Genomic DNA, 22301 nt, shown 5'->3' on the forward strand with positions numbered 1-22301 from the left:
TATTAAGAGAAGGAGGTAGCCAGGACTTTGGATAATTATTTATTTAGTGCTTTCATCTCTTTCGAGAGATTCATTATGAATGATTTATTTACAGAAAATTCATGTCTTTTATATAAATGAGAATTAGTAAAAAATAACTGGAGTTGAATTGGGAAGAGGATGTTCTTTGTTATCATCTATTGATATATACGTTTATATATATATATATATATATATATATATATAATCGACTTTAATGTCGTTGCCGGTAACACATTTCTACTCACACGGCATTAATCTATCACGAAGTACACAATACGAAAAGATAGTCGTGCGCTGTTGTATCGCAACCCAAACCATGGCTTTACATGGATCTATAATGCAATGTCATATAGAAAGACTTGTTCTTTGAATTACGCCAAATCACAAAGCTAATCACTCGAAATGGCCAATACCAGTTATACTCGTGAAAATAGTAGTTACTGTTTAAGCCTAGTCCAGCTTCCATTTAATATGTCCATGGTCGAACGCATTGCCGTTACGGCTATTTTGTCTATTATCGCTAGGTTTGATATATTATGGATCTTCTGATAGTGATTTGGTTGCTTTTTCCAGACGAGCATTTTGCCTCGTAGTCGGAGGAAGAACACAAAAGACAGGAGGTAATTGCAAGCAAATCTTAAGGGAGGTAACTTCAAGAAAGTTTGACTTAATTTCTACCTATTTTCCCCTTAGATTACTTTTTAATATTATGCAAATCGTAATTGATAGGTTGTAGTTGCAGGAATAGCAGTAACAGCAACAATAACAAGAACAGCAGTATAAGTAGAGAAATAACTCAGCAACTATTAGCAGCAACAGCAGCAGCAGCGGCAACAGCAGCAGCAGTAGCAACAGTAGTAGTAGTAGTAGTAGTAGTAGTAGTAGTAGTGGTGGTGGTGGTGGTGGTGGTGGTGGTGGTAGTAGTAGTAGTAGTAGTAGTCATATTAGTAGTAGTAGTAGTAGTAGTAGTATTGAGCTGTCAAAATAGCGCAGAGATTTATAATAGGAACAGGTCAAATATGGCGATGGAGAGGGAGGCAATTATAGACGGATCTGCGGTGGCAACTGACGAATCAATAATTAAAGATTAAGAAACGCCAGTATGAGATTTAATTTAGATCATATTAAGTAGGTTTAAGGTTTAATTTCACTGTGCTTAATTGATATTTGTAAGCAAAATCAGAGATTCTGCCACTTTCAATGATTCATACTTAATTTTAACGATATTCGAAAATGGAAAATTTTGTTGGAGAAACGTTCTACCGAACTGAACTTGTCTTTGTGATTCTCTCGTTACGTTATATATTTTGGGAACGAAATATTAACTCAACCCTACATTTCCTCATCCAGTTTATGTTCTATATTAGAAGCAATAGTTTGCCAGTATAATTTTCTCTTCATCTGCAACTTCTTTTTCTGTTTTATTTATTTATTTGGATAAATTCAATCAACATCATCCTCTATGCATTCTATCCTTCCTTGCAAAATAAAAATAATCACCAGTAGTATACTAGTGCCAATTCCTTAATTATATATCTCTGTCAAAGATTGGTTTCGTATCTAGTGAAATAAAGTGATTATATAATGTTTTGTCATCCTTAATAAGTACCAAGTACAGTTCTCTAAATACAATATCTTATGTCAGAGGACTGTAATAATATATAAGCAGGCATGCAAACGTTTGTGTATGATGCTTATGTGGCCTGATGCATTTTCTTGAACGGAAGCTGACAAAAGAAATAAGAATAAATCATGGAGGTTTTATTCTTAACATTCGTACAATCGTTTTCTGGTATTATTGTGTGTGCACATATTTATGAATAATTAGGCGTAAAGCTGGAGTACAGCTCAAAAGTGGAAATATATCTAAAATGGGATATATAGAATATTAGGTTTATAGTCGGATACTTTCTGCAAAAATTCATACAAGGGTAATGTAATATATATTTCTTTACTGCCCACAAGGGGCTAAACATAGAGGGGACAAACAAGGACAGACAAAGGGATTAAGTCGATTACATCGACCCCAGAACGAAACTGGTACTTTATTTATCGACCTCGAAAGGATTAAAAGCAAAGTCGACCTCGGCGGAATTTGAACTCAGAACGTAACGACAGACGAAATACCTGTTTCTTTATTACCCACAAGGGGTTAAACATAGAGGGGACAAACAATGACAGAAAAACGGATTAAGTCGATTACATCGACCCCAGTGCGTAACTGGTACTTATTTAATCGACCCCGAAAGGGTGAAAGGTAAAGTCGACCTCGGCGGAATTTGAACTCAGAACGTAATGGCAGACGAAATACCGCTAAGCATTTCGCTCGGCGCGCTAACGTTTCTGCCAGCTCGTCACCTCAGGGTAATGTAATATACATGTATCTATCGTTGTTTATATGGGAAAACAAATGAGTTTACTAGTATGATTACAAAAAAGATCTCAATTAAGCAATTAGCATTTATTTCATATTCACTAACCTATTTTAGCTAGCAGAACGTAAGACTAAGGAAAACCTAAGATAATAGACGCAACACCAACAAGCGCAATCTCCCACAAGATAAACGTTACCGTTCCTCAGGAAAAAAAGGTATGCCTAATCAGTCAATAATAGTCCAAGGAAAATAATGTCAATCTCAGAAAAACACAACAGACGGGATTGTCGGTCACGTATAGAATGCCAGCATACTCGGATCAAAGTGTCGTTGGGTAAGTTTGAATCGTTCGACCGTGCAATAACAAGCCGAGGAAGCCACTACGTTATTGCATAATTTGCTAGAAATAGCAGTGAAATGCCTCTCGAATGACATGCTAGTGTATTGAAAGTGAGATGTGCAAGCATGGACAACATAATTCTAGAAAACTCTGAAGAAACGAAATGGTTTCCGCTTAAGTACTCTTGATCATGTCTGCCGAATCTAAGTTAAACTGAAACTAAAACGATAACTAACGCTTACTAAACTGTCATAAGTACATTTGATCATGGCTGATGAAGGAGTAGTAGTAGTAGTAGTAGTAGTAGTGGTGGTGGTGGTGGTGGTGGTGGTGTTGGTGGTGGTAGCGTTATTGTTGTTGTTGGTGGTGGTGGTGGTGGTGGTGTTGGTGGTGGTAGCGTTATTGTTGTTGTTGGTGGTGGTGGTAGTAGTAGTAGTTGTAGTAGTAGTAGTAGTAGTTGTTGTTGTTGCTGTTGTTGTTGTTGTTGTTCTTGTAACCTCATAACCTCCTTCAGTTACAGAGATTAGTGAAAGTTCAAAAGAAACTTTTCAGATTTATTGAGGTGGAACGGAAAATTTATGGAGTAGGGTGTTCAATTCAGACTATTTTCTGCCAATTGGGGTTCGAAATTTGATCTCAAATTTCATTCACCTAATTTTTTTCCTATCGCATCACAGTAATATTGATTATCGCATCAAATCGTACTTCGAAAAAAAAAACAAAAAGCTAGGGATTGTGATAAGAATTACGATAACGTTGATAGTGAAGGTGGCGTGATGATGGTGGTACTGTTGATTACGACGACGACAATGATAATGGCGGTAGTGGAGATGATGATGATGATGATGATGATAATGATGCTGATGACGACGATGATGGTGATGACGACAAAGACAATAATTTGTTTGTTTTATGAAAAATTGTGTTTCTGTAAACTTACCGGTTCCCAGCCATTCTGTTCCTTTGACCTTCTCATTCGGCGGCAGGATTTCAAATATGTCCGAATCCGTTTTCGGGATCGTTCGTGAAATTCCGGAAATTGTCGGTCACATGCTTCTAATATAGCCTGAATTTTATCCTTAGGCTGTTTAGAAATGGGCACCATTCTGTCGAGATTTTCATCGACAAACAAACGGACAAACATCTGGATGAGAAAAAAAAAATGAGAAAAAATTAATAAACATAATTAAACTGAAAACAACAAAAGAAATAAGTTGGTGTTTTTTTCTTACTGATTCTATCTTAAGCAAGAAGAGAAATGAAGCGTGGTTAGAAAAGTTATTTGTAAATAAATTTCGGTAGTAACATTTTTAAAATGTTTGGTAACATACTCAGCTACAATACAAGGAACTGAGGCAAAGATCGTAGATTTCATAATACGTTTCATATTGTGCTGAGCGTCGATCGTCAGAAAAGATTCTTTCAATTACTCCACGTGAATTTGAACCACTCTGGATACGACTAGGAGTATAACAAACGTAATTGAATATAAGTGTCCCAAGCACTAGTATGATAGAGCCAACGGCTCGAACCTTTCGTTTTTAGTGTTTATTCCCTGATCAGCTCTAATCAAGTAGATATGAATCATAACCAATCTGGTTTTTACTTGTTTCAAACGTAGCATATCAAAGACTACATTGCATACTCATCAAATGACTGATAAATCTTATTTGGATCAATGAATGAAAATATTTCAGTAATTAGAATTTTGAAGGGAATATTCAGCTGTTTTAAGCAAGTTAAATCACAGCATAAATCTTAATTCATAGTTCGACTGCTTGAATCTCTCGGATCATAGTTATTGATCATCAGGTGGTGATGGTGGTTGACTCTTCTGTCATAAACGACGAATGAGGGTTTTGTTTGCTACTTTTCTTGCTGAACAACCTATGCGGATAATTTGTTTATTGTGATTAAACATTTGAGCTGTACATTAGCTCTTTCCATCTATGGTAACTCCATTACCCGCACAGGTACACGATGTGACGCATATCAAATGTCGAAGTGATCGCAGCTCAATGTGAAATGAAGTGTTTGGCCCAAGATCAGCACGGCTCAGGAATCGAAATCACGATCTTGCGATCAGTAGCGCAACAGCCAAACCACTAAGCCACACACCTTCAGGTGATCAAGTAATCAAACCTATTAATTTAGACTGAGCGCTCACTACATTGTTCGTCAGTAGGACTGGTGTTAACCTATTAGCAGATGTGATAACTGTTTCTATACTAACATGGCCTTAAAAATATATTGTTACTGTGTTTTATTCAAGATGAAAGTATTGTACCCGTACATATCATAAAACTTTTAGAAGCCCTTGCGACAGAAGTCGAGCCTTGTGATTAAGATATTTAGGATGTCATACCGATTACAGCTCAGAAAGCCTTGTCTTTCTCATTAAACTATCTCCATAACAGATGACATGGTATTTCTTCCCACATCTCTCTCTCTCTCTCTTTCTCTCCCTCTCCCTCTCATTATATACCAGAGGAAATAAATGCACCACAGAAATATATCAGTATTCAGTTACTTATCTGTCTGGGGCACAAAATTTCCAGTAACCTAATGAATAAGCTACGCCTGCCAGTGTTACGACGATTATTTTCTGATGGCGAAACAAACGATTAATCATGAGAAAACATGGGTTATTACATATTGACAAAACTCCAATGCTTTAAGACAAATATAAAAAGACATGATGGTGGGGTTAAAGAAGTGCTATTGGCGGCATCTACTGCTCTGTGTTTATTATCTCATAGTAATGCCAAAAAGTGTCATTATAACTCTTTATTAGTTGCACAAACAAAGGCTTTGAATTGGCAGAAACGGTAGGAAAAGAATATAAAATAGCTTACAGAATTATATTTCTTTACTTAGTCTGCTGAGCTGAAGCCAAGTCATAGACGAAATTTTCACTGAGAAAATAAGCACCCTTGATATGCTGAAGTCAGTTCAGATGATAATAGCTATGGCGTCAAAAATTTGCTTTGCAGTTACATAGTTTTAGGTTCGGTCATCTGCATAGCACCTTCGGCAATTGTCTTCTACAATAACCTAGATCACCCTAAGCCTTGTGAATAAAAAATGTAGCAGATATAAACTAATATTAAACTCCGTCGGAGAAAACGTCATCAAGGTTGATACCACCATCTCGCCATCTAGTGACTGCAGGTGTTCAGATTAGATGGCATGTGTGAAGATAACTTTTTGTCATTGGCACTGCTCTTCTCTTATTATGCCTCAACAATGGACCATACTGCATTGTTCAAAAAGAAAAAGTATTTTCCTGCTAACTAAAGCGATATTTAAATCATCGTGTAAGATATAAATATCTGACGTGAAGATTTCTATGTCCAACAGAAGACGCTGAACTTCATTCGAAACAAAAATGTCCTTGAGAAAATTACGAACCCCATAACTTCAATTTCCCACACTTATTATACTGTGTGTAGCATAATAAACCAACATTTTCACTATTATACTTTATCATTAATTCAAATTGATTTTCGTCGGCAGACGCTATTTCTATATTAATCCCATACCTAATATATCTTAAGAGTGGAGACGATATATACCATTATTATATATCGTAATATTTGATTACCATTCACTTTTATCCACCCCAACCGAACAAGATTTGTTATTGTGAATATTTCAACATGTATCACACCGTTTCATCATTATTAGCCATTGACAGTATGAAGCATAATGGATGGAAGAAAATTAATAGTTTCAGTTAATTCGTAGATAATAATTACAGAAAGGAACCTCTTTTACGCTGAAACGTTTTCATTCGCTGATACAAATAACATTCAATATTCATTTGATGAGTGTTGTGAGTACTTCAAAGCAGGAAGTAAATTCACTGCAAGAAGCTGCGATGCAGGTTCTATTCTCATTTGAAGCTATGGTATATTTCATTTACATCACTAATGTAAGTGCTCTTGGGGAATCCCCGAAGCTCAAAATTAACCCCTCTTCATATGTAATCAAAACGAATTATGTAATACAGTGAAATATGTTATTTGAATCCCCAGATTAGTTTTAATTCTTGATACTAGACAAATCGTTTCCTTTATGCACTCGTGCGGACCGTATGAATGTTATATAATATCATTTCTACCTTCCGGACAATAGTGGACATTTGACTAAGTACCAATCAACATTCGATTGTTTAATGTCGATGGCTCGAAATGGAAATTAATCTATTGGCGAACCTGTGAATGGCTGAACATATATATATATATATATATATATATATATACTTTTCAGGTGAACCATAAGAAAGCTCAACGGTTTATGTCTTGCTACAAGCACTATCAAGAATTTGTTGAAAACAAAAAACAAAAAAAAATTCAGAAAGCTGAAAGTACACCTGGCTGAAAATAGGTACCACGTGATAGAGAAACATACTACCTTCAAATCTGTAGGACTGTAACAAATTCGTAAATATCTTGCAGAGCTAAGTTCAGTCCCATTTATGTGTCTGAGCACACTGAAACACATAGGTATCTATCTATCTATCTATCTATCTATCTATCTATCTATCTATCTATCTATCTATCTATCTATCTATCTATCTATCTATCTCTCTCTATATATATATATATGTGTGTGTGTGTGTGTGTGTGTGTATATATCTATATCTATATATATGTATATATATACATATATACATATATATATATACACACACACATATATATATACACACACACACACACATATATATATATATATATACATATATATATAGACTCACACACATATATTTACATATACATTATACATAAGGAACTGCTCCACCATACTGAATTACTCTAGGTGTATTATGTGAAGGCAAACTCGTCTTATGGTTTTACAACAATCCAATAAGTTACGTGACAAGAAAATCTACTGCACAGCTATTTCCCTACACTATACCATTAATGCTCTCGTCTTCAAAAAGGCATAAACAATGTAGGCTTGCATGTCCTCACCTTTATGAATACTAAGTATTTACCTTATGAACAAATTACAAGATGCATATCACAAAACAGAACTGAAGGAGAGTATTTTATTTAAATTAAGTCTAAGTAGGTGTTTTATGTCTATGTATATATGAGATTCGTACATACATATTTATGAGAAAGTCTCAGATTCTTATGAACCTTCATGGTACGAGTCACGTTTATTGTTCTTTAATAGTTTTATTATCAAACAAACGCATATGCGTAAATATGTATGTGGTTATTCAGTTTTATTTCAAGATTTCTTGCCAATAGAGAAAGAGATGGTTTCTAACGTGGACCCAAGACTCCTTCATTGGAACTTCAATAACATAAACAGGGTATTTTTGTATGTGTGTATGTATATGTTTATGTATATGTGCAAATTTGTGTGTTTTGTCTTATGTATGTATTCTCATTGATATTGTTGCATGCTTAGACATGCTCATATAAACTTAAATGATAAACTTCTGGAAAGTTTTACACATTTTTATAGTTCCAGTTATGGCTTTGATCTGTAATCTTCGAGTCAGCTTTCTCCTTTCTGGTTTTCAGAAGCCTTATTTCTCAAGGTTGGTATTTAGGTAGAATGCTACGTATCCTAGGGTCCCAATAATTACAGATATAAACCTGAACTTGTATGTATATATGTATGTGTGCATGTATGTATGTATGTGTGGATATATGTATGCATAGCATACCAGTTAGAGGGATCAAATACAGACCCATCAAACATGTTAGTATTTTTTGAAACACCCACAGAAAATATACAAACGCGTGCACACATACACACAAACATACGAAAACACACATACATGCACACACGCGTACGCGTATGTACATGCATTCACATAGACAGGTATCTATCTATCTATCTATCTATCTATCTATCTATCTATCTATATATATATATATCTATCTGTCTATCTATTCTAAATATCAATTTTTATATATAAATTTCTATATAATATATAAATGCATATTATCTATATAATACTATATATAAATAATTATGTATATATATATATATATATATATAAATGCATATTTATGTATGTATATACACGTATACGTATGTTCAATATATATATATATATATATATATATAATTGCATATTTATGCATGTATATACACATATGTGCATGTGCATATATATATATATAGATATATATATATATTATTTATCAATCTACATAATGTGAGTTTATATAGATGATAGATAGATAGATAAATAATGTGTGTGTGTGTGTGTGTGTGTGTGTGTGTGTGTGTGGTATATCAAATCACTTACGTTAAAGGCTTTCAATCTTTCAGTATCGTATTCATGTCCGGATGGCAGCTTGTCGTCTTCATCGTCATCATCATCGTCGTTATCATCTCTGACAGCTTGTAAGTCATCTACAATGCCACTTTCGCTTGCTTTTGTTGAACTCTGCAGAAGTAAGAGGAAAAAAAAAATTAATTGCTATTAGGCCAACAGTAATATTAAGAATGATACAACCTCAGATAATAATAAAGTTACGACGAGGGAATCAAAACTGGGTCAAGAACTCCACAGACATCGCCAGTAATAACAACGTTAAACAACAATTTATCAATTATGCGATATATATATAAAAACATATATGTATACATATATATATATATATAAACATATATATATAATATATAATATATATATATTATTATATATATAGATATATATAATATATATATATACGCGAGAAAGAAGCAACAAGAATGGATAGGTTTTTATATATATATATATATATATATATATATATATATATATCTATATGTATGTAAAATTATATAATATAAATATATATGTATACATATATAAATATATATATATATATATATATGTATACATATATATATATATAAACACATATATATATATATATATATATATATATATATATATATATATATATATATATACATACATATATATATGTATATGTAAACCGATAAAATGATAGATAATAAGCAAACACATAGAATCCGAGGAACACAGACACACAAATGCACACACAGGTGCAAATTATACTAGACTCTGTGTGTGTGTGTGTGTGTGTCTGTGTGTCTGTGTGTGTGTATCTGTGTGTGTGTGTCTGTGTGTGTGCGTGCGTGTGTGTGCGTGCGTGCGTGTGTGAAGAAAGAGAAAAGGGCAGACACAAATATAAACAAATACGTTGTCAGTTATAAACAGGCAAGTACGCAGATATTTGTTGTGTGTAAACACAAGACAGATTAATGATCTTTTCTACTCTAGGCACAATGCACGAAATTTTGGGGGAAGGGGACAGTCGATTAAATCGACCCCCAGTGCGCAACTGATACTCAATTTATCGATCCCGAAAGGAATGAAAGGCAAAGCCGAACTCAGCGGAATTTAAACTCAGAACGTAAAGACAGACGAACAAGACAGATTAATAGTGAAATACAGATTAAGTTTAAGCGTAGTACACTTTGCATAGATTTTGAGAAACGGTTTCGATCCTTAATTAAAAGCATTGAACTCTATGTGGAAATCCTAAGAATTTCGAGAAGGAGTTAAAGTTTGTTGAAATTCTTTTAGTATTTCCCATCCTTACTGCAATGCACAAGCTACATATTTCTTGAGGTTTTACTAACACTATAGAGGAAAGCACATTGGCAGATATCTAAACGACATACACCATATAAAAGTAGCCATTTACTTTGTAACAAGAAGAATTTTTGGGCTAGCACTTAAAGAAAGCGCTAGGAGAGGGCATATTTTATCTCGTAGAATATATAATTTAGAAGATGAAGTGAGTGGGGAAATCAGTAGGAGACTGCGTTTGAAAAGATTACAATGATGAGAGGGATGTTGATGAAGATTGTAATGTTGATGATGGTGATGATGATGATGATGATGATAATGATGATGATGAACATGAGGGTAATGAAGACGGTGAGAAGAGCAGCAATATCCATGATGAGAATCATCGCCAATTAATGACAATTTTGTTTGTGTGTCTGCGCGTGTGCGTGTGTGTTTTCACGTGTACATATACATATATGCACGTATATATATAAGTCTTGTTCAACTCAGACCGAAGTAAGTATGTCAAAAGAGAAGTCAGTGGTCTTCTATTAGTTTCGTCAAAAGTGTATGTATGTATATATATATATATATATATATATATATATATATAATATATCGCCGTGGCACTCCATCGGCTACGACTCCGAAGGTTTCAGTTGATCCGAATCAACGGAACAGCCTGCTCCTGAAATTAACGTGTAAGTGGCTGAGCACTCCACAGACACGTGTACCCTTAACGTAGTTCTCAGAGAGACCCAGCATGACACAGAGTATGACAAAGCTGGCCCTTCGTAATACAGGTACAACAGTGAGAGAAATTTGTGGTGAAAGAGTACAGAAGGGTTCGTAACTTTTTTAAGGTGGCGAGCTGGCAGAAACGTTCAAATTCCGCCGAGGTCGACTTTACCTTTCATCCTTTCGAGGCCGATGAATTAAGTACCAGTTACGCACTGGGGTCGATGTAATCGACTTAATCCCTTTCTCTGTCCTTGTTTGTCTCCTCTATGTTTAACCCCTTGTGGGCAATAAAGAAATAAGACGGGTTAGCCACCATCCTCTGCCGGAGCCACTTCGAGCTTTAGGTGCTTTCGCTCAATAAGCACTCACAACGCCCGCTTTGGGAATCGAAACTGCGATCCTACGACTGCGAGTCCGCTGCCCTAACCACTGGGCCATTTTCGAGTTCATTTACAAGGCTTAGAAAAACTGAAAGACCGCTTCAATAAGTGTGTGGATCTGAGAGAAGAATATGTTGAATAAAATCGTAAAGAATTGATCCTCCTGTATTTTCTTTTCCCCATAGCCAGGGACTTTTCCCTGGTATACATATCCATAAACGCACACAAACACACAGACAGACATACATGTGTGTGTGTGTAACTATATATAAATCATAATATGATACTAATACAAAGAATGAAAACATGCATCATGTATATATTACACACATGTGTATGTGTATATGTGTATGTGTGTTTGTGTGAGCGCGTAAGTACATATTCTGTGTGCAAGTACATTTAAGCACACAGATACAAGTTCATGTATAATTATCTCTCAGATGTTCGTGCATGCATGCCATATGCGTGATTGTTCTCTACGTTTAAATGAATCTACTGTAATTATATATGTGAAGCTTTGTGCGAACAGAATTGCGCGTGCGTATACATGGTACACCTCAGAATAGTTACATATATATAATATATATATATATGGGGGGTATGTATGTATGTATGTATGTATGTATGTATGTATGTATGTATGTATGTATGTATGTATGTATGTATGTATATGAAACATTTATTAAACAATAGAACTGCAGCAGAGAAACAGAGTAACAAATATTGAAATTATATCATCTCGTCTTTCGTCTAATTACATTAAATGAAAATGAAAGTAGGCCAGTATTGGAGTATATCGGCTTTCAGGAATGTAGGAAAAGCAGCTTTAATTTCACAGTCAGCAACTCAAAGCCGGAGTAATTTAGATATCTTTAACGAAGTTATAGCTGTCACAGTGATTGTAGAGACGTGGTACGCGGGAAAATGGTCCTTGCGTGCGAAGAAGGCAATGTGTACTTAGATATTATCTAAAGTATTTTGTGCCATACCTTGCGGGGACCAGCCCACGTGAGCAAAATTTTGTTAGCAATATATTTACATACATACATAAATGTGTGTGTGTATACACACACACACACACACACACACACACACACACATACACACACACATAACGAACGGGATCGTGAAACTCTGAGTAACAGTTTTTGTGATGTCTTTGCAGCTTTATTAACAAAGTGTTATATATATATTATATATATATATATATATATATATATATATATACATATATATACATATATACACATATATACAAAGGCAAATTTACATATTGCACACACGCATACACATATATATACGTATGTACACGAACAGATATATTGATGTATGCGTATATACATGAACATACAGTTATATTGGAAGTGTGTGTGTATGTGTATATATATATATATATATATATTAAAGTACCACTCCGTCGGTTACGACGACGAGGACCCCTGCTGTTACGATTAACGGAACAGCTTGCTCGTGAAATTAACGTGCAAGTGGCTGAGCTCTCCACAGACATGTGTACCCTTAACGTAGCTTTCAGGGAGATTCAGTGTGATAGAGAGGATGACAAGATTGGCCCTTTTAAATACAGGTACTATTCATTTTTGCCAGCTGAGTGGACTGGGGGAACATTAAATAAAGTGTCTTGCTCAAGGACACAACGCGTCGCCGGGAATTGAACTCACGAATGCCGAATGCCCCTGTTTCAACTTCCGAGATCCTTTATCCATAGAAATGCAAACCTGCTTTTATATTTCCAGAAGAATCAAGATGCTGCTTTGCCGCACAGCTTGCATTTTGTTATTAAACTTGGAATTATAACATAATAAACACTGCGCTTAACCGTATTGGGTATTTCTTTCGATTTGGAGTTTCACCGTTTCAAATTATTTCGCGTTCTCTCGAAATTTCTAAATTTATTGGGGCCAACCACATACAATTATCACCAGTAAAAATATAGTTGTTTTTTTTTTTTGTTAAATGGAGCGTAATATTCGAAGGTTTGCTTTGGCCCAGTGGTAGAACGTTTGTCATATCTATGGATGATGAGGGTTCGAGTCTCACAAATAGACTTTGTATCCGAAGGGTTTTATAACTTATTGTTTACACTTTATTATTTATTGTTTTATTAGAGTGGCAAGCTGGCAGAATCGTTAGCACGGCAGGAAAAATGCTTAGTGATATTTTGTCTGTCGCTACAATCTGAGTTCAAATACCACCGAGGTTCTCGTTGCCTTTGCCTTCCATCCTTACAAGGATGATAAATTAAGTATCAATTACGTACTGAGGTCGATGTAATGGACTGATCCTCTCCCCCCAAAATGTCAGGCCTTGTGCCTTTAGTAGAGAAGACTATCTATAGCTTTACCTGCTTCATGTTATACCGAGATCCTAAATGGAAACGATGCTTTCTCATATCAATAGGGATGTACATTTGGTCCCTACCGATTTGCACCGACACTTTCTTGTCAGTACACCATTAGAAATACACAAACACGACTACGCAGTCCAGTCTAGATACATATGCGCAAGCGCGAAACGAACAGAGAGAGAGAGAGAGAGAAACTGAAAATTGCAAAAAGCTTTAGTGTAGGCTAGTTGAGAGATGGAAGGAAGGACAGGTGATAAGAGGGGAGAAAGAGAACTGTAGTTAACGTTTTGGTATTATCTTTAGTCATTATCTTGTGTTCATTGTACTGGTTGTCGGTCATATATCTGTTTAGCTGTTTTAGCGATTAAATGGTGGAAATTTTATCTATGCATATATGTGTGCGCCTTCGTGTTTCGTGTGTGCTGAGTTGACTTCACGTTTGTACATGTGTATGTATGTGTGCGTTTGTCTCTGTGTATGTTTTGTGTTTGTGCAACAGTGTGCAAGTGTGTATCGACTTGTCTCCACGTTTGTACATGTGTATGTATGTATGTATGTATGTATGTATGTATGTATGCGTTTATTTCTGTGTATGGATTTGTAAGTAATTTGTGCGTATTCACGTTTGTCTGTGTGTTTTTCGTGCGATTGTAAGACTGCGTATATATAAATTACTTTGGACAGTCGTACATATGTGTGTGTGTGTATTGGTTTAGATGTGTGTGTGTATCTGTGTGTGTGTGTGTGTGAGTGTGTGTGTGTGTGTGTGTGTGTGTGTGTCATTTATCATTAGAGAGACGCGTTGTGTTGTCTTGGCTACAATGTCATTTATAGTTCGTAAGTATTTTTTGAGACGTTCCAGCGATTGTGACACAAGCATAAACAACAAGAGAAGCAGCGAACGCAACAGATGCAACAAAAGCGACAGCAACAGCAATAAGAGACACAAAGCTGAAAACTACAACAACAGCAATAACAAGATCAAGAAGCACTAATTGACGGCGACATAAACAACAACAACTTTGACCATCTGTTATGGGAGAAATCTAATAAAAAATAATAAAACCTATAAATTTGATAAAACAATGAATAGTAAACATTACACTCATAGATGAAAGTAAAATCTAAAACAATAATCATGTCCAGTGTGCTTTCCATATAACAGCAGTCCGGTGATATTTCGGCCACTCCCAGTATTCATGGAACTTTCAGACGTAAGTAATTGATAAATATTAATCGATAGAAACACTGCTTCTTTGAACTTCTTCTAGGTTGCTCGGTTTGCCGTATGTGATCCTACGATCTGCTATAAATGACTAAATGACCAAACCTTTATCAAGTCCTTAATATTATTAAATAAACGGAACAGTTGTTTAGTATCGCTACCATGACCAGACTGGAGCAACGTCGGACAACTGAATACACGTGCTCAAACTGGGCTGCCCTAAGACTAAACAGTATTGTAAACTACGCCTTTACACAACAGGCTTAATTGTTAAAGCTATGCCCATCTCTATGATACAATTATTCTACTTCTGATGACGTTCCTGTGTTCAAGTGTTACTATGATACAAAGTCGAAGACGTGATCGAAGTGTTTAACTTAATGGAGTAAAGTCGTGAAGATCTCTATCAGAAAAGAAAGAAGACAATTCAAAAAGGCGGAATTTGTACAGGTCCTGCATGTGGATTATGAAATTTATTTCTATGAGAAATGGAGATTGATTGACCGCATCGTATTTGAAGTTCAAATCGTATCCAAGGTTAATTTTGTCTTTCAGCCACTCGGCGTTGATATCAAGTACTGGGACTGAATTAACTGGCTACACCCATCGCTAAATTAAAGAAACGAACATATATGTAAGGCCTATCATCGCAGAGGATATTTATACAAGATAAATAAGGTATATATATATAGCCCAGTGGTTAGGGCAGCGGACTCGCGGTCGCAGGATCGTGGTTTCGATTCCCAGACCGGGCGTTATGTGTGTTTATTGAGCGAAAAACACCTAAAAGCTCCACGAAGCTCCGGCAGGGGGTGGTGATCCCTGCTGTACTCTTTCATCACTCTTTCTCTCACTCTTTATTCTGTTGGCCTGCTCGCTTAGCCAGCGGGGTGGCGTCGTTCGAAGGCTAAAACAATGCGAACGCATTATGACCAGCGATGTGTAGCAACATCTGATGGTTTGGTCGGTCACGTGATCACGTGATATATATATATATATATATATATATATGAATTAAAACAGAGATGACTACCATATACTTCATCATTTTCTCCAGAATTTTAGACAAAGTTTTAAAAAGGTAAAAGCCATCTTAATTTTAATAAACATGGTCATTTTCCTGCTCTCTTTTAAATCCTAACAGCAATCTCTCCGGTAAGAAACACCGAGCTAAATGATAGCAACGTCACCAGTCGGGTAATTTAGAACAAAACATAAGTGTCAACCAGAGAATACAAATGCATTATAAATAAATTGTTTGTAATATATTTAAATTAAAGACTCCTCCTAGAATTAACACGACAATTGGGGTGTGGTACATCATCAATATATTAATAGATGAAGATAATACCAAACAAAATGTTCGTCAGTAAACAAACTAACTTTAATTAAGTGGCCTTTCGTGATGGGATGTAACCTAATATATGCATGTATATATATATATATATATATATATATATATATATATATATATATATATATATATATATATATATATATATATAGATATATATCATATATATGCATATGTATGTATGTATCTAAGTATGTATATATATTACTATAGACTAACCTTCACATACATACTCACATTACACAACAATAGATGCATAAAAAAATCCATAGAAAACACAAGTGCGGATACACACACACATGCACTCACACATACACATACGCATACATTGCTACATCAAAGGAAATCATGCTGTCAGAGCAAAATAAGCGTATTTATGAAATATACAAATACGGTAGAGTCACGCGCGTACATAATAGCTTGTTCAAAAACTACCGAACTGCAATCAGGTTTATCAATCGATATTTTTGGACAAGGCAATACAGATTGAAGTGGATCTTAAGATTAGAGTGAAATGTGTGAAAGCAACGGTCATGTTTCAGATTTGTTTAACCTCCTTAGCGAATCGTACTCTACTCAGTTGGCAAGAGAGTAAGAGTGATCAGTATATGGGAAAATAGAGAGAATTAATTAATTAATTAATGCTGAGTAAAAATATCAACAATTGTAGGTGAGAGAAAATATCTAAGGAGAGCGTTCTGCATATTAAATAACCATGTTACTGAATCACATAAATGTAATATAACTGAGTTTTAAAAAAAACTTATATCAAATAGGTGGCTCTTCCATTCCGTTACCATCTCATTGAGATTTGAGACAACAAGTGGGGTGGACCACATGAGTGCATACCACCTGTTAAAAATTGTCGGTGATTTAGGTTTGCTGGGGGCAGACTGATAGTAGACTGAGTAAAATTGTTCTAGGGGTTGTTATCTCTAACGCTGTTGTTGTTATTTTTACCTCAAATAATCCTTGGCTGAACAAATTTATATCAAAAGATATTCCAATTTAAACCACTACCACCCATCATTTCGTACTTAGAAGACTACATTACACAATGCATCCTTTTTTAATTTGGTAGGATGTAATGTAAAGGAGATTTTGCTGCTATTCAAGACGAGCGTGATTTTCTTCCGGGATCACAAATATTCCATTAAATATATAAGTTTATAATTTTATACCGCAGTTCGATAAGATTGACAGAAGACAAACATGATATTGTCGAAATATTACTTACAGTAGCTTGATATCAAGACTGCGAAAATGTTCAACTGTTATTAACTTAACACATCAAGTTACATTAAGGCGTTTAAAGGAGAGAATGATGTGGATAAGAAACCATCGTCTTCTCCTATAATTCGTGTGTGTGTGCGCGAGTGGGTATTTATGTATGTATGTGTGTGTTTTGGGAAAAGATCTGATCATATGGGCGGAAAAGAGTGTGAAAGAACTAGCAACAACTACATGCGATAAAAACAAATAAACCCTTCATAGGCAGCCAGGTGTATGTCATAGCAATTTCGACACAAGCCTCATTTATTTTGTTGTAAGGAGAAAGAAAAGAGGAGTTTAAAAGTGATTGATACAGCTTACTATTAGAAGTGCGTTGGGACTTCTCAGTATAGTGAAGTACAATACAGTAAGCCTTAAGGCTTACTGAGCGAAAACTCTGTTGCGGTGCCGTTTATTATTGTTTCCTTTGTATATGATAAAAACACAATTATGAACTCATACAACAGATATAACCATGTAAATATATGTATAAGTATATCTTTCTACACACACACACAAACACACACACACTCATACATACACACATATATGTATGAATATTTATATATTTATACAAAAAGACACACACACACATTCATTTCGAGATTCATAGAGCATTATATATTAGGCATAAAAAAATCCTGGATTCAATTACCAAAAATTCACACAACAAAGACACACGAAGAACTATACACATGTATATGTGCATACGCATGTTTTCGGCATGTATATGCCATAATCAATATATATTCGTACATACATACATACAATATATATTTATACATTATATATATAGTATATATATATATATATATATATATACATATATATATATATATATATATATATATATAATACACACACACACAAAGTGCGAACATGTGCATGTAATTCTAAATTTCATTGCATGGCGTTATGTGTGATTATGAAATTAGCTGATTCTAAGCATACACACACGTGTGATTGTGTGTATATTAATCGTGTTAAAGAAATGCCTTACCCAATTATTTCAACAATATACACATGCGAATACGTACGTACATATTAATACATAAATATATACATTTATATACATGTATATACATACATATATAAATACATATTTATAATATATATATATATATATATATATATATACACACAAAAATCAGAAAATGCTTCTATTTCAGTTATGATAAAAGATTTCAGTATATGGCGATATATATAAAAAGATAGACACAATAGTGTACGAGTTTGCGTCTGTGTGTGTGCGCGTACATGTGTATGTGAGTATGCACGCATATGTATATATATATATATATATATTATATATATTATACAAACACAAAAATGTGTGTGTATATGCATTATAATATATATATTATGTATACATGTATATATATATTCATATATATGCATATACACACACATTTATGTGTTTCTCTCTCTCTATATATATTATACAAATAATATGTATTGTATATATGTATAATATATATATATATATTATATATATATATATATATATATATATAATGTATGTATATGTATGTATGTATCCATAAACCACTTCATGTGCAGAATATACGTACATATACTATTTATATGAACACAATATACAGTATATATACATATGCATATACATGTGTGTGCACGCGTGCGTATGCATGTGTATGTGCGTGTGGACTTGTATGTATGTGCACGTGTGTGTGCTTGTGTGTGAATGTGTGTATTTATAGGCGGGTAAAATAAAATAATTATTCAAGAAAGCGCAAGTAGCTTTGGCGAAAGATTATAGTGTAGCAAGATAGGAGTGGAATAATAAGATTGATATTAACAGTGTGAAATGGTGCGAAACAGAGATACATATATAGATAGGTTAATAGAGAAAGCTATGGACAGACAGACCAATCTATGAATAGATAGATAGAAAAATAGATAGATAGATAGATAGATAGATAGATAGATAGATAGATAGATAGATAGATAGATAGAAAGGGTAGGCAGATAGCCAGATAGATTGATATACAAACATATTTTGTGTGTATATATCTGTCTCACTGCATATATGTGTGTATATATATATATATATATATATATATATATATATATATATATATATATATATCATATATATGTATATATATATATTATATATATGGTATGTATGTATATATATATATATGTATATATATATGTATATATACACATATATACATATGTATACGTATGTATGCTTATATATATATGTATATATATATGTATATATAGGTATGTCTATTTCGTACATATGAATGTATCCTTGTGTAAATCTTATGAGATATTTTCTTTTCTATATGTGTATGCATGTGTCAGTCTTTTCTATATGTGTCAGTCTGTGTGCATTGTATACTGTAATTTTGCGTGTGAATACGGTTGTGTAAGTTTGTAAGTAATAGGTGGGGTGAGATTTGTAAGAATATGATAGTTAGGAATAAATGTATGTTTAAAAGAAAAAAAAAGTTGGTAAACAGTATGAAACAGCAGAACATGGAGAGAAAATAAAGACAAAGAGAGAGAGGGGGGGATCGAGAGAGAGAGAGAGAAAGAGGCAGATAGAGAGTGAGCTGGTGATAGGGTGAATAAAAATATGAGAATGAAGGGGGTAGGTGGTAAAGAATAATGTTGAAGATGAGAGGAGTGGAAGAGGTGAAGAAAGAGAGAAGATGGTTGGAAAGCGAAAAAATATTAGATGGGAATAAGAAAGGAAAATAGCAGAAGAAAATTCCAAAATTAAAATTAAAATTAAAACAAAATAAAATTGCGAAAAGGTAAAAAAAAACAAAAACATAGTAATAATAATAATTTACTCGAAAAATATTTAAAAGAAAAAAAAATAAACGTGGGAAAAAAAAATCTGAAGGTATAACAAGTAGGATTGAGTATTGAAAATGTATAAAAATATATGAAATGTATATATAAATATGTATAAAATTTTTGAATAAACCAACAGGGAGGGAGAAAAACATTGGAAGAGTTATAATATTAGACAAGAGATGTGTGTGTGTGTGTGAGAAGTATATAGGTATGTGGTTGAAAGATGGAAAGGAGGAATAAAATACGTTGACAAATGGATGTTTTGTGTGTCTAGGGAGGAAGTAAGTAGGATGGGCTATATTGATGGTGAGATTCTGTGGTTGGCTGGTTGGCTGGTTGGTCGGCTGGTGGTGGTGGTGGTGGAGGTGGCGGTGATGCTGGTGGTAGATGGGATATATTAATATAAAGTGTGGGAATATATAGTACATGAAGTGGAGCTCGTGTGGGATTGGGGGATTGAGAGAGAGGGAGCGAGAGAGAGAGAGAGAGAGAGAGAGAGAGAAAACAGGAGGATGGAAAGGGAGAGAGGTAAGATGCACAGAGGATAGAGTAAAGAAAAATATCTTGGTATATATACATACATGCATACCTATATATGTATATAAAAGATATGTATTTTTAAATATACATATTTTGCGTTTATATGTATGTTTGCACATATTCATACATACACACACACACACCACACATATATATATATATATATATATATATATATAAAGTATATTATTATATATATATATATAGGTATAGATATATATATATACGCTCGCAAATACATACACACATACACACACACTACAAGAAATTCTACAAAAATACAGTACTTAATACGATTGAATGTGTGTGTGTGTGTGTATGACACAGAAGATATATGTACATACACACACACACACACATACATATATGTGCGTAAATAGCACGCGTAAATACACATGTATACGTATATGCACACATACAAACATACATATATACACGAATACGCATAAATAAGGGTGGAAATAAAAAAGGTAATGACAGAGCAGACGAACAAAGTAAAAACAACAGAATCAGAACCGGGAAGTATGAAGGATGAGAGAGAATAACTGATACATACTGAGATACGGAGATAGATAAGAATACATAGAGAGATGGAGAAATAGGTAGTTATATATATATGTATATATATATATATATAGAGAGAGAGAGGGGCGGAGAATGTGTGATTGTATGAATGTGTCAAGCAAGAGATGGAATAAAAATGAAATTGAAAGTGAGCCCCTGTTTCTGTGTGGATACGTGCGTGCATGTCTGAGTATGTATGTGTATGTGTGTGTGCGTGTGTGTGTGTGTGTGCGTGTGTGCGTGTGTGTGTATGTGTGCGTGTGTGTGTGTGTGTGTGTGTGTATGTGTGTGTGTGTGGGTGGGTGGGGTGGTGGGGGTGGAAGGATGTCTGTGTGGAATTAAAGATGGAATATGTAAGGAAAACTGCAACAACAACAACAACAACAACAACAACAATAACAACAACAAGAGATAATAAGCAAAGATGAAAATAAATTAAAGAAAGAACTTAAAAACAATCGAAGCTGAGAAGTAAGGAGAATGTGGGAGATGGGGCGGGGCGGGGTGGGGATGTGGGAATGAGGTAGGTAATGTGAGAGAGGGGGCGAGAGAGGGAGATGGAGAGAGAGAGAGAGAGAGAGAGAGAGAGAGAGAGGGTGGAAGAGAGAGAGAGAGAGAGAGAGTTGATTTGAAGTAAAATTTTAAAACATGAGAATAACAACAACTTGCCAAACAAATCGGTATATGAAGCGTGAATAGGAAATATCTGAGTGGAAATGACAGCGATA

At 34.4% G+C, this 22301-nt stretch overlaps 1 protein-coding gene across 1 annotated transcript in view; it reads right to left on the reverse strand.

Moving 5' to 3' along the window:
- The window catches only part of LOC115214335 (nucleolar protein 4-like), a 209925-nt gene that overhangs the window by 132642 nt on the left and 54982 nt on the right, over positions 1-22301 (reverse strand). The window contains exons 2-3 of the mRNA XM_029783519.2: positions 9017-9157; positions 3677-3880 (exon numbers count right to left, since the gene is read on the reverse strand). Of these exons, the coding sequence (XP_029639379.1) occupies positions 3677-3880; positions 9017-9157 (345 nt within the window). The remainder of the gene's footprint in view (positions 1-3676; positions 3881-9016; positions 9158-22301) is intronic.

Source organism: Octopus sinensis, linkage group LG7, assembly GCF_006345805.1.
Source record: "Octopus sinensis linkage group LG7, ASM634580v1, whole genome shotgun sequence".
Classification (NCBI taxonomy): Eukaryota; Metazoa; Mollusca; class Cephalopoda; order Octopoda; family Octopodidae; genus Octopus; species Octopus sinensis.